General features: G+C 37.4%; 1 protein-coding gene across 6 annotated transcripts; it reads right to left on the reverse strand.

Annotated features, from left to right (window-relative positions):
• Positions 1-62: 62 nt before the first annotated feature.
• Positions 63-16,296, reverse strand: LOC127426600 (protein FAM83E-like). Of its 6 annotated transcripts, XM_051673510.1 has the most exons (10): positions 15,947-16,296; positions 15,030-15,847; positions 12,952-13,098; positions 10,439-10,563; positions 9,663-10,094; positions 7,364-7,417; positions 7,201-7,254; positions 6,862-7,087; positions 6,469-6,648; positions 69-724 (listed from the first exon to the last, which is right to left on the reverse strand). In XM_051673510.1, exons 2-10 carry the CDS (start codon positions 15,495-15,497, stop codon positions 536-538), a joined length of 1,875 nt encoding a protein of 624 aa, XP_051529470.1. In that variant the 5' UTR covers positions 15,498-15,847; positions 15,947-16,296; the 3' UTR covers positions 69-535. The 6 variants fall into 6 exon arrangements, with proteins under 6 accessions (XP_051529475.1, XP_051529471.1, XP_051529472.1 ...); XM_051673515.1 differs by having other exon boundaries at positions 63-724; positions 6,469-6,645; positions 6,862-6,970; positions 15,030-16,296; XM_051673511.1 differs by having other exon boundaries at positions 64-724; positions 6,469-6,645; positions 15,030-16,296.
• Positions 16,297-16,504: the final 208 nt, after the last annotated feature.

Raw genomic sequence — 16,504 nt, forward strand, 5'->3', positions numbered from 1 at the left:
AAAGTTATCAAAAATCTGTTTTTTGCTTTGTCATTATGGGGTATGGAGTGTAGATTGATGTGAAAAAAAATAATTTAAAGCAATTTAGAATGAGGCTGCAACATAACAAACTGTGAAAAATGAAGGGGCCTGAATACTTTCTGAATGCACAGTAGATTCGAATACAAAGAGTCTCTTCACACTTGTAGTGTTTGTGGTATTAGCTTTTAGAAATCCATTTAAAAGTTAAGAAATATCTTAAATTAGTATTTTCCCTTTCATTGAGAAAACACAATTCCTGTATCATGTAGATTCACATATGTTAAGTTCAACACATTTTTATTAATACGTCAGTAAACCAGACTTTTATTACTGATCCCATTTTCTATCTTCAAGTGTAACACTATTGTTTATGAATGTAGGCAATTACCAGCAGGCAGTAAATCCCCTATTTACTTGCAGCACTGTTTATTACAGTTACATTTACATGTATTTAAATATGTGGGAATTATTTTAACACTGGTGATGTGACATCATAGTCTGGAGTTTCCATCAGTCAGTGCTCTTCCTCATTTTTATGGTCTCTAAAACGAGTTCTCCATGTCTCCCTCTGCAGGCTGAATCCGGAACTCCTGAAACTCGGCACAAACACGCTGGGCATACTCCTCAACAGTCCAGATTTTACCTCATCATTTCGCTTTTTCATAAGTGCCAGAGCTGGAGTCAGGGGGAGATTATCACAGTTCTGAAAAATAAAAAATAAATCAAATAAAATTGTATTTATGTATTTTATTTTTAAATGAACTTTTCAGTTTTATGAATGTGTGCAATGCTGTGAAATAACAGGATAATTTCGACTCGTCACTCAGTTTGTGAACGAAAGGGAAACGTGTTTTCATTAAATGCAATTGTAATGGATGTTTATTGGGTAATTGTGCCAGAGGGTAAAAAACAAATTTAAGTAAGCTCGTAAAGCAATTGCATTAATTGTTAACTAGAAATATGTGTAACTTGACCTGTAAATGTGGGAATGCTTTTCCAGCTGGGGGAACGTCTTGATTTAGCGTTACATTAAGCCAGAGACTATTTAGCCTGAGACAGAACACTTGTTTTAAAATCAGACACTATTTAGCAGAGACGGGACACTTCTATTAAAATGAATGGGAGAAACTGGAAAGCCCAACTGTCAACGGATGTAGAAAAGGAAGTCCTGCCTTACAGGTAAAAGAGCCAATCACCTTTTAGACAATGATATCATCTGTCAATCAACTTTATAACACGCATGCGCATTAGCGATACAAATCTGGAAAATTGATTTTCTGAGGTAAAGGAGCACAATTTATGACACCATTGTTGTCAGATTTTACTGCTGATTTAAAATATGTTCTTTGGACGTAATCTTGACCAATCATTTTGGAGATTTTGGTCTTTCCCCATTCAAGTAGATAGGAGCTGCACTTGTATGCCACTTGTTTACATAACTGATCAAGAGCTTTCCAAAAATGGCCGCAGATTGGACTGACTTGCTAAAAAGTCGTTGGCTGTTTCTCAATGTGCGCTCTTTTGTGTTCTTACGTTCTCGTGGACTCGTTCGACGATCATCATCCACTGCTGAAGTTGAAGTCCAATAAAGTGCAACAGTCTGGTTCCGGAAGTAAAAATCCTATTCATTTATCCCACTGACTAATTGATTTTCAACGATAACTTATAAAAGGTAGACCTACCATGAGCTACGAGGTTATTCATCGATAGTAAATGCTTCCGTTGAAGCCATCAGTCTGCGTCATTGTTTAAAAATCGTTTTTGATAGTGGAATTCATGGTAAACAACTACATTACCCATGGTACAGCAGAGAAAGATCCACCAATCAGAGAACTGCAGCCAAAGAAATCCGCAAAATATGCTTCGGAGCGACCACGCACTCCCCTGACGCACTTTGAATGACGTAATCAAGTTGGTGTCCCTTCACCCTTAAACTACTTATCTCTTTGTACATATCAGAATATTTTGCAATAAATGTAAAATATATTGTTTCTATACTTGTAATTAGCAACTTAAAATCATTAGTTTTATATATTCCCATAATTCGTAATGCTTCATGGGATTGTAGTCCATGACCTCATGAAAGACGGTAAGTACACAGCCTTATGCCTTTGTCTTTATGTTGATTTTCAAATGCTTTTTTGCCTCAAAACAAAGTTTGTGATAATGTGATTTACCTCAGAGCTGGCTGGTTTGGTTCATGGCTCACAACTCTTTTATGAAGGATTTTATTAAAAGTCTATGGAAGAAATGAATAAGGAAAATACTTCCGGAACCCAGACGGCTGAAAAAGTGGGCGGGCACTGTTGCACTCTATAGAGCTGTTCAGCCGTAATGTCAATTTGTAGGCGAACCCAGAAGTCTAATTCATCATGGGTTCCCTCTGGATTTTCCTATGGGTTTTTATAATGGGGTTTTTGAATTTATGTGTAAATTAAGGTCCGAGGTAAACATTAATTGATATGTTGACGTTTTGTTCTACAACATAAATTACACACTTTCATACCTCAAACGTGAATTTTGAAGCCGCCGTGTGTTAAAAAGTTTGCAATTCAATATGGCTTCAAAATTCACATTTGAGGTATGAAAGTGTGTAATTTATGTTGTAGAACAAAACGTCCATGTATCGTCAAGTAATGTTTACCACGGACCTTAATTTACACGTAAGTTCAAAAACCCATTATAAAAACACATAGGAAAATCCAGAGGGAACCCAAGGTGAATTTTCTTCTGGGTTTTTGGACTACAAGCTGAACAGCTCTATCCTCAAGAACGCAAGTACCGAGAATGCACAAAACTACCCAAATGTGTTCTTGATCAGGCCGAATATCGAGGATGCAACGGATGGTGACTTGTGGGCAAGAACCCGGTACTAAGGTGGCAGACAAAGGACATTTTTCATTATGTTTTACCTACTGATATATCAGTGGTTTTCCGTCAAGAGTTTCCTACTGTAAGCTTGAGTCGTCGTTATACTCCTTCAACATTTGTTGTTTTATTGGGCATCATTTTAATATAGTAATAAACACACGCCTTGTTGATAAGAGAGGTCAACAGAGAATGGCCAGACTGGTTCGAACTGACAAAGTCTACGGTAACTCAGATAACCGCTCTGTACAATTGTGAAGAATATCATCTATTTTGAGATGTGGGTTGGCGCTGTTTTGGCAGCACAAGGGGGACCTACACAATATTAGACAGGTTTTTTAAATGCTGTGGCTGATCGGTGTATGGAATTGCAGAGCGTTTTCAAAGGGCTCTGTTTTTTTTTTCTCCCCATTTCTCCCCAATTTGGAATGCCCAATTCCCAATGCGCTCTAAGTCCTCATGGTGGTGTAGTGACTCGCCTCAATCCGGGTGGTGGAGGAAGAATCTCAGTTGCCTCCGCGTCTGAGACCGTCAATCTGCACATCTTTTCACATAGCTTGTTGAGCGCATTACCGCAGAGTCCTAGCGCATGTGGAGGCTTCACGCTATTCTCCGGCATCCACGCACAACTCACCACAAGCCCCACCGAGAGCGAGAACCACATTATGGTGACCACGAGGAGGTTAACCCAACGTGACTCTACCCACCTTAGCAACCAGGCCAATTGGTTGCTTACGAAGCCTGACTGGAGTCACTCAGCACGCCCTGGATTCAAACTTGCGACTCCAGGTGTGGTAGTCAGCATCTTTACTTGCTGAGCTACCCAGGCCCCGGGCTCTGTTTTTGTTGGAAAACAGCATTCTAGTGTGAATTAGAGGCATGAACGCAGTGAAATCAATGTGTTTTCAAATTTATGGGGCGGTCACACTAGGCTTTGAGCACGCAAATTATTTCGGGCAACGCAACGGACCAGGATTTGATGTCACTAGGGAAGACTTCTGGTGTAAGTAAATAATACTTCACAAAAAACAAATACTATTATATTTAAAATATTTAAATATATTGTCCACTCACTTTCCTGCAACAATAAAACACACTTTAAAATCTGTATTCTTTATTTTGAGCCAAGAGATCAGTGTGTGATATTTGTGTTTCTGGTCTCCCATGGTCGGATACATTTGAATGGGAGTGAATTGAGCGCAAAGTGTAGTGTGATCACCCCTTGAGTTTAGTGTGGAGTCAGCAACTGTTGCTGTCCATTATTTTATCAGACCAGTTTTGCTCTTTTTCTAATAAAAGTTTAAAGGAATATTCCAGGTTCAAGTTCAGGGTTTCCACTCTTTTCAAGGCACAATTTTCCAGGACATTTCCAGGACATTTTATGTGCCCAACAAGTGTAATATTTAAGCAAAATACATTTGTCCATTTAAATCTAGCTTTTATTTTGGAGTTTCAGTGTGTTTTGGGCAGTAGATAAGCAGTTCGCTACATGGCCAAGTGTGATTATTAATCCCTGTAAAGCTGTGATTTAATTAAATAAATACACATGTGCTGTGTACTTCAGAGTGCGAACGCGATACGATGGTCTGTGTTCTGAGACTGCTATTGGGTCCTTGAGTAACGTGTAACGTGCTAGTAAGGGCAGATGTGGAGTTTCTGGTGCCCCCTAAGGTAAGATGGTGCCCCACGCAGACTGCCTAATATGCGTATAGGGAGCGGCGGTACTGGCGATGATCATGATTCCGAGACCACATCGTTACCATGTTTTTGTGCATGTAACAAAAACTTTGTTAGCAACACAGTCAAACAGTTCTATTATACTAAAATATTTTCCAGGACCATTAGGTACTTTTCTATGACTTTTCCATGACTGGAAATCTACATTGCAAAATTCCAGGTTTTCCAGGATGTGTAGGAACCCTGAAGTTAAGCTCAGTCGACAGCATTTTTTGCATAATGTTGATTACCACAGAAAATAATGTTGACTCGTCCCTCCTTTAAAAAAAAAAGAAAATCGAGGTTACAGTGAGGTACTTATAATAGAAGTGAATTGGGCCAATTTCTGGAGGGTTTAAAGACTGAAACGTGAAACTTATAATTTTATAAAACACTCACATTAATTCTTCTGTTAAAACTCATGTATTATTTGATCTGTAAAGTTCTTTAAATCGTCTTTTTAGAGTCGTTTTAGGGTTTGTTGAAATTACATGACAACAAAGTTGTAAAATTGGATATAACTTTACACAGAAAAGGTAAGTGATTTTCTAACACTAAAATCATGTTAACACATATTGTTTATGTCTTGTGGTTATACTTTTGAAATCGTGAGTATTTCAAAGTTTACAGATTGGTGCCATTCACTTCCATTGCTTTTTAAAGAAAAGGAGGGATGAGTCGAAAAAAACATTGTGGTAATCAACAATATGCAACAAATGCTGTCAACTGAGCTCAACTTGTATTGAACCTGGAATATTCCTGTAAGAATGTCTTGTTAGTTTTAAATAGAAATTAACAGAAATTATGCTAAAACGGTAAAACCTTGTTGTTGGGGCACTTATAATGGTGATGCAGGAGATGATTCATGTGGTATTTTTGCCCTGAGGCTTTACTATCAAAATTGTTTTTTTTTTTTTTTTACTTTTTAAGTTGGTCATGACACAAGCTGAAAGATTAGAAATGACTTTGCACAAAAAAAGGTTATTAATAGATTCCACTGCACAGTCTGACGCTAGCATGTAGCGTAATGGCTCTACAATCAATGGTATAGCTGTTTATTTTTACTGTTTATTTGTGCCACTGCCCACTTAACAACTAGGCTTCTCTTATAAAAGTGTAACTACTGTAAATGCATGTCCCGTTCATTTGATCACAAAGGGGAAAGCGTATTTCTATAATGCTGTCAATAACTGAAAACTTTTACTTGTTGCTGTGTCGGCACCAATTGGTGTCAGTATTTATTTATTTATTTTAATTTTTCGGAATTTTGGAATGCCCAATTCCAAATGCACTCTTAAGTCCTCGTGGTGGCGTAGTGACTCACCTCAATCTGGGTGGTGGAGGACAAATCTCAGTTGCCTCCGTGTCTGAGACCGCCAATCCGTGCATCTTATCACGTGGCTTGTTGAGCGCATTACCGTGGAGACGTAGTGCGTGTGGAGGCTTCATGCTATTATCCGCGGCATCCACATGAGAGCGAGAACCACGTTATAGCAACCACGAGGAGGTTAACCCAAGCAACCGGGCCAATTGGTTGCTTAGGAAGCCTGACTGGAGTCACTCAGCACGCTCTGGATTTGAACTTGCGACTCCAGGTGTGGTAGTCTGCGTCTTTACTTGCTGAGCAACCCAGGCCCCCCAATTGGCGTCAGTATTAAAGTTCATTGTTGTTTTGCTCAGTGAAACAAACAAACAACTGAGTGCACCTTTAAGATGAAAATATGCTAGAATAGTCCATTAATATTGAATAATATCTAGAATGAAACCAGTTCAACATGGAAAACATCTTAATGTAAATCTAAATGTTTATTTTTGCTTGAAAGCTGCCACATAGAACACATATACAAGAGAAATCTCTCTTACGGTGGTTCGAGCATTCGATAAAGCGTCTGATCGCTGTATACTGAGTTCCAGTGTTGATTTGCTGACTCCTGGTGCTGGGTTTTCTGTCTTCTGCTGTCCTGAACTCACACGTGCATTCACTCTTTTAATAATGTCACTCAACGTGCTGAAAGTCTTGCTCCGGGACAGCTCTGCTGGCTTCTGTGAAAGAAAACAAAGGAATAGTTAAAGAAAGAATTGGAGTGCCTAACATCACTCCTTAATTGTGGTAAATCCACTGTAACTTTCATAATCAGCTACAGTACATTTTTGTAACGGTAGGCCACTCAAGGCTCTCGGATACTGTGATTTTACCATAGTTAGGAGGTGTAGTTAGACATGGCGTGAAGTGTGGTTTATTGCTTTAACATATACCTTTAAATTTGCTGGTTTGGTTCCCTCTGGGTTCATATTCTCTCCTGAAACTCTGTCCCTCCTGAGGAAGGGTTCCCGTCTGACCTCTTGCTCTGATGTTATTTCTTTTCTGTGGATGCAAGGTTTGTATACAGGATATCTCTCCTCATTTTCAGTGATCAACGGAGAAGAGTGAAGATTGTATGTGATTCTCTCAGGCATTTGTATAGGCCTTGGGATAAAAGAGCTGCACATAAAATTGTGAGCTATGTTAGGGAATTGTTCTCAAATATTTGTCTACCTGTTCGTCTTTGTCTTTCTTTTTATTGTTCTTTTGTGAATGTCTCTTTTAATGTTTACCTATTCACCGCCTCGTTGCAATGCATCTGGATTTCTCCTGGAAAGAGATACCGTCTACAACAGAAAAGGCAAATGTATGTATATATGCTAAGCACAAACATGTGTAACAATATATTCAGACGTATTGCCTCTTATTTCAAAAAGCCTTTAGAAAGATACTAACCTTGATCTTTGATATTCTGGATGCCTGAAGTCAGACAGAAACATTGAATTTAACCTGGAATGCAGATAAGAGGGTGAACGGTGTTGGCTTTTCATTTCTATCAGAAAGTTATACAGAAACTGCTTCTGTGTGCAAATATTGTATATTTTGTGTATAATAACTATAAATGTGTGTTCAGTTGTTACATTTGAATAGGGCTGGGAATCTACCCGATTTGATCAAATTGTTTCCAATATGATTTGATTCAATTTGGATTCATTTGGGTATGAATGTCCTCTTTCTTCTTTTTTTTTAAGGAAAAGAAGGACAAGTACATTTTTTATTTCTTTTATTATTTTGTTTTGTGGCAATCAACATTTTGCCACAAATGCTGTTGATTAAGCTTAAATTGTATTGAACCCATATTACTTATTTCATATTTAAAGGATAAATATGAAAGAAATTCTCTCTCAGCAAATGCTGTAAATTATACAGGAAACCTTCTAACTTGGTACATTACAATAATATACCATTTTAAAATGAACAACTGGGCCCAAACTATGCAGTTAAATTACTATTTATTTAACAGCTATAATAAACCAATACTGGAGTAAAGTTTAAAGTAAGAAAACAGATCCATATTTAAGTCCTTTTTTACTATAAATCTCCACTTTCACTTCTTCTTTTGTTTTTGACAATTCACATTCTTTGTGCATATCGCCACCTACTGGGCAGGAAGGAGAATTTAAAATAAAAAAGGACTTAAATATTGATCTGTTTCTCACCAACACCTATCTGAATATATGAAGATGAATTTAACCACTGAAGTCTTATGGATTACTTTTATGCTGACTTTATGTGCTTTTTGGTGCTTTAAAGATTTGATCACCATTCACGTGCATTTATGGACCTACAGAGCTGAGATAATCTTCTGAAAATCTTTATTTGTGTTCTGCAGAAGAAATAAAATCCTACACATGGGATGGTATGAGGGTGAGTAAATGATGAGAGAATTTCTCATTTTTGGGTGAACTATCCCTGTAACCAGATTTGATTAATTTTTTTACGTGGTCCTACATTTGAGTTCAGCACAAGTCTCTCATGAAAAAAGTAATGACATACATTAAAGGGATAGTTCCAGTGTAAATGGGGTGGGGGGGGGGGGGTACTAAGTAGTAAAGTAAATATGGAAAAACTCTTCTAAAGTCATCCATAGCTTTGTGTGAGGAGCAGAACTTAGTTTGTAGCTCTCAAATCGTATTTACATTCAAACTTCATTGGAACACGTGAAAGTGTGAATAATGACTTACATTTCAGTTTGTTCTTCACATAAATCTATTTTCTGGCTTTAAAAGACTTATATAGTACACAAGTTATAGAGACTATTTTTATGGTATTTTTTTACAAAGCCCCTTAAAGGACAGGGAGGGATTTTATTTTTAATTGTTTTGCCTTCCCTTGCAGTAAATTACCAATGGTTTTACTATAGTAATATTGTAGTAACCATGACTATAGTAACCATATTTTGTTTTTGTTTTTTTAGAAACAATCGTTTTACTATAGTAATATAGTAGTAACCATGACTATAGTAACCATGTTTTCTTTTTGTGTAAACAATTGTTTTACTATAGTAATATTATAGTAACCATGACTATAGTAACCATGTTTTTTGTTTTTGTTGTTGTTTTGTTTTTGTAGTAACCATGTTTTTTTTTTTTTTTACAATCTTTTTACTATAGTAATATTGTAGTAACCATGACTATAGTAACCATATTTATTTAGTTATTTATTTATTTTTGTTGACAAAAGCAAAAAAACATGGTCAATTTTCATAAGGGTTAACCACAGTTTTACTACAGTAACCATTTCTGAACTATGAAACTTGTAGAAAAAACATAGGATCCACAAAATTATGTTTTTAATTACCATGTTTTTTTGTTTTCCTTTATTATTACTACCACTACAAATTTCATGGTTAAAATATGGTTACTGTAGTAAAACCATGGTAAACTTTGTGGTTTTACTACAAATACTATAGTTGAACTATGGTTAGTTGGTTATTGTAGTAAAACCATAGATTATTTATAATTAATTCAAACTTTTTCAGAAAATAATTTCCCTTCCTGTCCTCTAAGGGACTCTGTAGAACAGCCACTGGTCATCGTCTACTTTAATATGGAAAACAGCAGCACAGACATTCTGAACTAAATCATATGCGTTTCATGAGCAAATGATGATCAAATAATTTTTTTGGGGTGAACTATTCCTATAAGCACATTGGAAGCCACATCAAGTCAAATAACTGTGTATTTTTACTTACTTGCCCTCCTCTTGATGCCCAGACAGAAATCTGACATTAAACTCATTTGAGGGAAACTCCCATCCACCATGATGTCTGTCCAGGACAGGTCGATGATGGAACGGCAAATCACCAGCATCAGGTGAGTAAACAGTGCTCTCTGGGAATCTCTGGATGACCCCCATCGCCTCCCAGTCCAGGGGGCAGTTGGTTGGTGAAGGGGAAGGACTTGAGATGAACTCGGTGAGTTCAACTTTGGCGTTGTTCAAGTTCAGAGAAACTGACTTGTAAAGTGCGTTGGGTTCATATGCTGGCTTTTCAGTTTTCAGCATGTCTGGGATCGGGAGTGAAGCAGCATAAAGTATTCGAAACTCTCGATCAAAAGATTCCACAACTGGACCGCTCATGACAGTGACGATCTGACGATGCAGGTGAGTGTCATTCCAGGTAGGACTGATCAATACAATGAGAGAAAAATCAAGAGATTACAAAGGATTGAGAAGATGAGATCTAATGATAAGTTTGCTCTTGATTTTGTGAGACACGTTTAGAGAAATAGTTCACTAAAAAATAACAATTCTGTCATCCTTTACTTGACAACCCTTGTCTAGTCCCAAACCCATATGACTTTCTCTATCTGTGGAACACAAAAGGAGATTTTTTTAGCATTATTTCATCTACTGTTATTCACTTTGTACACTTTGTGTTGTATAAACATCTGTATTAGATGCAGAATAATTAGTTTCTTGGCTAATGATCTTTTAAAAGAGTTTTACGACACCCCATTCTTCCTTTACCTATAGCTCCCCAACATCACAGTATCCAGATCCACCAATACAAAGCTGTCCTTGAGTTCTCCAACCACCATCTTTGCATCACGCGTCAGGAACTTTTTACCACCCAAAACGCGCACTCTGATATTCTGAAACATCATCAAGAAAGAAAGATGTCAAACATTTTTAAAAAACTGCCCATCAATGCATACAGTACATGAGCTGTTAGTTCGGTCAACTGCCCGAGAATTCAAGACATTACAGTTCTGAAGAATTTGAGTGTTCAACTAAAGGTCGGTTCATTTTAAGTTTACTGGACATAGTGAGTGATTTTGCGTAACAAGATGAATGCTGTGGAACCGGTTCAAATTCTCCTCATTCATACTTTTAGATACTCTATGATGAAGAGTAAAATTTGTCAAGAATGCGAATTATACACTAAGGTGTGTCTAAAATTCTTTTGTTTATAGGATCAGTCTGTTAAGTCTAAGCAAGGTTGAGTCTGTTAAGGTGTGCATGGAGATTTGTTAAAGATGTGTAGTGGATAGTTCAGCCAAAAATGATAATTCTGTCACCCTAAAATTTTCTCACCCACATTTCGTTCCAAACCAGTATGTCTTTCTGATGCAGAACACAAAAGGAGATGTTTTAGTGATTGTCCAAGTCTGTCTCTTCAATACAATCGCAGTGGATAGTGAATTACTTTAAAGCTTAAAAAGGTCCCAAAAGTATCATAAAAGTAGTCCATCTGACTTACGTTATATTCCAAGTCTTTTGAAGACACACAGTAGGTTTTGGTGAAGTCCTTTTTCATTGAAAATCTTGTGTTCATGAGTACTATGAGATAACTGCGTTCACAGTGTCTCGCAATGCAAGAACTTGCATTGTTTATCACTAAAAACATGCAACAGACATTAAGATTTTCATTAAAAATGACTTAAATTGCAGGTTGTTTCTCACCAAAATTGGATGCCTTCGGAAAACTTGCAAATTGATGCAAGAGCCACATGGACTACTTTTATGATACTTTTTTATCCTTTTTTAAGTTTTAAAGTGAGTCACTAACCACTGCCACTGTATTGAAAAGACAAGTCGGAATATTCATTAAAAAATATATATATTTTTAAGTTCCGCATAAGAAAATGTAATATAGGTTTGGAATGACATCAGTGGTGAGTAAGGGGCCGTTTACACCACAATGTTTTCAACTAAAACCGGAAAACTTTTTATGCGTTTTGGTTGTTCGTTTACAAGGCAACGGCGTTTTGGGGCCTGAAAACGCACATTTTTGAAAACGGGTTTCAAAGTGCAAGTTTTTGAAAACGATGCCGTTATCATCTCCGTGTAAACATACAAAAACGCGAATTTGTGAAAACGATGACGTCATGCGCACGCGTATTACGTGTTATATAAAGAATGATGGATTGATAGGCATCAATTTGAGATGTATAATTATCAATATGAATACTGGTGTCTGTACAAATAACAATAATCAACTATTTATTCATTTGGAGTGTTTTGTATGGAGTGTGAACATTGTACAGTAGGCAGAATCGTGAAATTAATGTATGGATTCAGATGGGAAAAATTTATTTGTATTTATTTATTTACTTAATATTATTTGATGTACCTTTACCCTGCAATTAATTCACACACTGCTTATGTATATAGCCTATAGACAGAGATGTGATGCCATGTACAGTATTTAGTGATATGCTTAGAATATGAAAACATGAGGCAGTGAAAATTCATGTTAGATCCAGTGTACACAAGACCCCTCTCTCCGTCAGAAGATAACCATATATCAGAGTTCTGTCTGATATCCAAAACCAGTCAACATCAACAGCTTATGTTAACTTACTCTCCTACCAGCCCAAGAAGGCAGGAGACGGAGTGGTGGTAAAATGAGCAGAGTTTATTGAATAATCTTGAGAGTTCAGTCTATAGGCATGCGCGCGAGTACTTCAAAACAACGCGCGAGACATTCAAAACTACAGTGGCGGACTACAGGACTGTGTTTGTGCTGCTCAAGATTTTGAGTTTATTGACGCTTCTCCAGCAAAGTAATTGTAGTTATAAAGCAACCTCATCGTCCGTCCAGACAAAATTGCTCGATGCTTTCGCCATCTTCATTGTTTGTATTCACCGCTCTGTGGAAGAATGCTTATGTGCGCAGGCGCGTAGTGTTTCTTTACAAAGTGACATCGCCAACTACTGGCCTGGCGTGCATAATACAGCGTTTTTAGTCGTTTTCGTGGATCCGTATGAACGGGGATCATTTTGACAACGTTGTCATCTGTATGCGAAACTTTTCAAAAACGCAAAGGAAAAACGTTTCCATTTTTAGTACATCGTTGTCGTGTAAACTTACCCTAAATGATGACAGAATTTTAATTTTTGTGTGAATTGTTCATTTAAAGGTACCATAAGTCAGAAGTAACTCTTGCACCACAAAATGTTTTAATGAAAACAATTAAATTAATTTCTTCTTTTTGGGTACCAAGCAACACCTGGTCATTTACTGTACATGTACTCACTGGATGTTGAAGCTGGTGTGAAGAGCAGTTCTTTTCCACAGATCTTTGGTTAAGAATGATGTATACTGGAACGCCACGTGCTGCAGTGGACAGGAGATCACCAATCACGGCACTGTCTGACAATTTGTCGGTCACCATGGCGATCAGCTGCCCAACACAAACATCAAAAAAGTAATGTCGGAATGATTGATCTGTATTTACAATTTTATTACCAGTGGTAAATAGGGATAGCCGGATTGATTCTAAAGTATCAATACTTCCAATATCAAGAATATCAATCATCACATAAATATATATATATATATATATATATATATATATATATATATATATATATATATATATATATATATATATATATATATACACACACACAAATTAAACTAGTGATTTTATGATTTAATTATTTTGAAAATGATTGCGTTTTATAAACTTCAAAGTGAAAAAAAAATTAGCAAATAGTGTCTCATGTTAGTCTTAATCTTGACAAATCTAATTTATTTTGTGACATTTATTTTAATGTTTTTTTGTGACATTTGTTACAAATGTATTTAAATTAATAGTTGTTAAAACATGAATAAACAAAACAGAAGTCTAACTGTAATGGTCCATTTAGGCCTATACTGTAAATGTAAAAAAAAAAAAAAAAAAATATATAGCTTTTAAAAATATTATATTAAATGGCACATTTTATCCAAAAGAATCATCGCGGAAGCAAACTGGTATTGGACATAATTGAGTTTTACTTGTGGATTTTGACTGTACAGTTTAGTTTGAATGCATTTTTGTACAACTAATGAAGAATAACTTGATAGAAAATACAGCTAATTTAGCTGATTTATGATGCAACAGGTTTGTGCAACTAAACTACATTTCCCATCATTACATGTGGCCGCAAAATATATAGATAAAGCATCAGCTGCACACCTAATGTGTGTCTTTGCACTTCATTTTGTTGCATTTGTGCTAAAAAAGTTTTCTGTCTATGTCATTAACAAATTTTTGCTATGCAAATACTGGACATGTGAGCATTTTAAACGCTACAGTATGGGACGCTTTGCCGTCAGGGTCCCTCCCAAGGATGCCAACACTTTCTATGCGAATACTGGACGTGTGAGCAATGTGAGTGCTACAATATGGGATGTTTTGCCATCAGGGTCCCTCCCAAGGATGCCAACGTTTTGCTACGTGAATACTGAACGCGTGAGCATTTTGAGTGCTACAATATGGGACGTTTTGCCATCAAGGTCCCTCCCCAGGATGCCAACTTTTGCTACGCAAATACTGGACATGTGAACAATTTGAGTTCTACAATATGGGACGTTTTGCCATCAGGTTTCCTCCCAAGGAAGCTTAATTTTCGCTACACGAATACTGGACATGTGAGCAATTTGAGTACTACAATACGGGACGTTTTGCCGTCTGAGTCCCTCCCAAGGATGCCAACTTTTTGCTGTGCTAATACTGGAATGTGCGAGTAATTTGATCACATCAATAAGGGATGTTTTGCCAACAGGGTCCCTCCCAAGGATGCCAACTTTTTGCTGCACGTGTCAGCATTGTGGTTTCAATACGGAACACAATGACTTCGGGACGCTTTGCCATCCGACCATTTTTCTGCTTAAATATGGGACAATATGCATCACGAATGAGATGTCTTAATTTCGACGTCCCAGCTAATACGCCAAACTAAATTATTTCCTACAATAATCACTTGAATGCACATCACATCGTTATTATGACTTCCGACCTCGTAAGTATGAACTTCTAAAGAGGATTTGAATGCAGCATATGCATAAAGGAAATGCAAATGCACATAGCTCGAATGGACTTTCTGTGACATGTTCCAAGTAGGCCACTAAATGGATGCTAAATTGCAGACAAATCTTTCGAATGAAATGACTCAGAAATTCACCAGCTGACCAGTGTGATCTGATCAACAAGACTAACAAGGTTTGTCCTTTTAAAACATTTGTTAGAAATGAACTCCAATCAAATAAGGCTAATTTGTACACTCTTTCTCCTTTAGTTTGTAGCAAATTTCTAAGGTAAGGACTGAGTTTAGCATCTTATCTTACTTTATTGGCTCCATGTAGGAGTCTCCTGAGGATTTCCCGTATTGGAGGTGCATTTTCTTGAGGTGGATTGGTGTAGACATGAACTTGGCCCATATCCATCCAGTTGCTCTTTTCCGGCCATCCCAGCTCTAAACATGGCGCTGGCGTGTCGGACTGTACGGGAAAATATTGTCCAGAAAAGTCTTGCGCATCAGAACCAACCTCCTCCTTGCCATTTATATCCTCCAGTACTGCATCACTGCTGCGATAATCCTCGACCCAGCTGGAGATCTGATCCACCTCCCCGGGCGAGAGAAAATGTCCAATTTGCTCTCTGTTGAGTTTGGTGTAGAACTCACCAGGGCCTGAACTCACCAGGCTTTCCACGCAATACCGCTCTGCCTCGCAGTGCAAGAAGTCTGGACTGGACTCCGTCAATGGAGAAAAGATGGTATTCTCATTGAGGCTCTGCTCTTGAGAGTTTGACATGATTGGAGCCTAAAAGTTGACAAGATATTCTTCTATAAAGGGACAAAGACTGCAGTATAAATCATGATGGTGTGTAAACAATAACTAGCAGCAGCTCTAGGATAGGGTGGAGATTTGGTAAATATTCAAATAGTTGAAGTTCTTCTTCATATGTCAACACAGCCAACAAAATCAGGATACTCCATAAAGAAATGGTTATAGTGCCTGGAAGTTTTGCAGAACTCTGAAACGTCTTTAAATACAGTAAATCCTTTTGTGCAGTCCACCAAGTCCTGAGCGAAAAAGCTCTAAATGTAAACTTCAGGAATGTCCCCAGCCTTTCGCAAACATTTTCTCATTGGATTTGTTGACTATATTTAATGTGAAAACAAAGCCTGAAAGTTAATCCGGTGAATGGTAACACTTAAAATGAAAAGATCACAGATTAGGTATCAAAAGACGTTGCTTACCTCCCTGTTTCACTTACACACCCTCACAAGTCCATTGATTGTCTCCATCAAGTTCTGACATATCGCTGGCTCATATCTCCTCCCATTCTAAGTGGACTTGCTCTGTCAAGTGTTAAATTACTTTTCACCTTGTAATCATTGAGAGGAACTTGTCATCACTCCAATCAGCCCATTTTCAGCTTTAGCCCAAATTAACATTTTGTGCAGCAGCTTCGAAAAACATGTTCTCTCAATCCACGTTCTGTTTTATTATGAGGTTTGCGGTGTCTTATTGATATTAGATTTCAGTCCTTATTGTGTTTTTAGGAAGCACATAAAGTGTCTCCTTCTCTCTCTCTTTTTCTGGCTCACTATCGTGACAGGTTCTACCAGATGAGCGAGTCTTCTCTAGGGAGCCGAGATTTAGAGCGTCCTTTCCTCCCAGCTACAGTCGAAGGGGGGGGGAGGCTGTGCATCCACACCTACCCAGATGCATTTTTTTCATATTAATACATCTTACACACATTGCATAAGTGTGGACTTGAGATCATATGTTTTAACTGACGCTTAACCATGTGC

The sequence above is a fragment of the Myxocyprinus asiaticus genome, chromosome 35, assembly GCF_019703515.2.
Source record: "Myxocyprinus asiaticus isolate MX2 ecotype Aquarium Trade chromosome 35, UBuf_Myxa_2, whole genome shotgun sequence".
Classification (NCBI taxonomy): Eukaryota; Metazoa; Chordata; class Actinopteri; order Cypriniformes; family Catostomidae; genus Myxocyprinus; species Myxocyprinus asiaticus.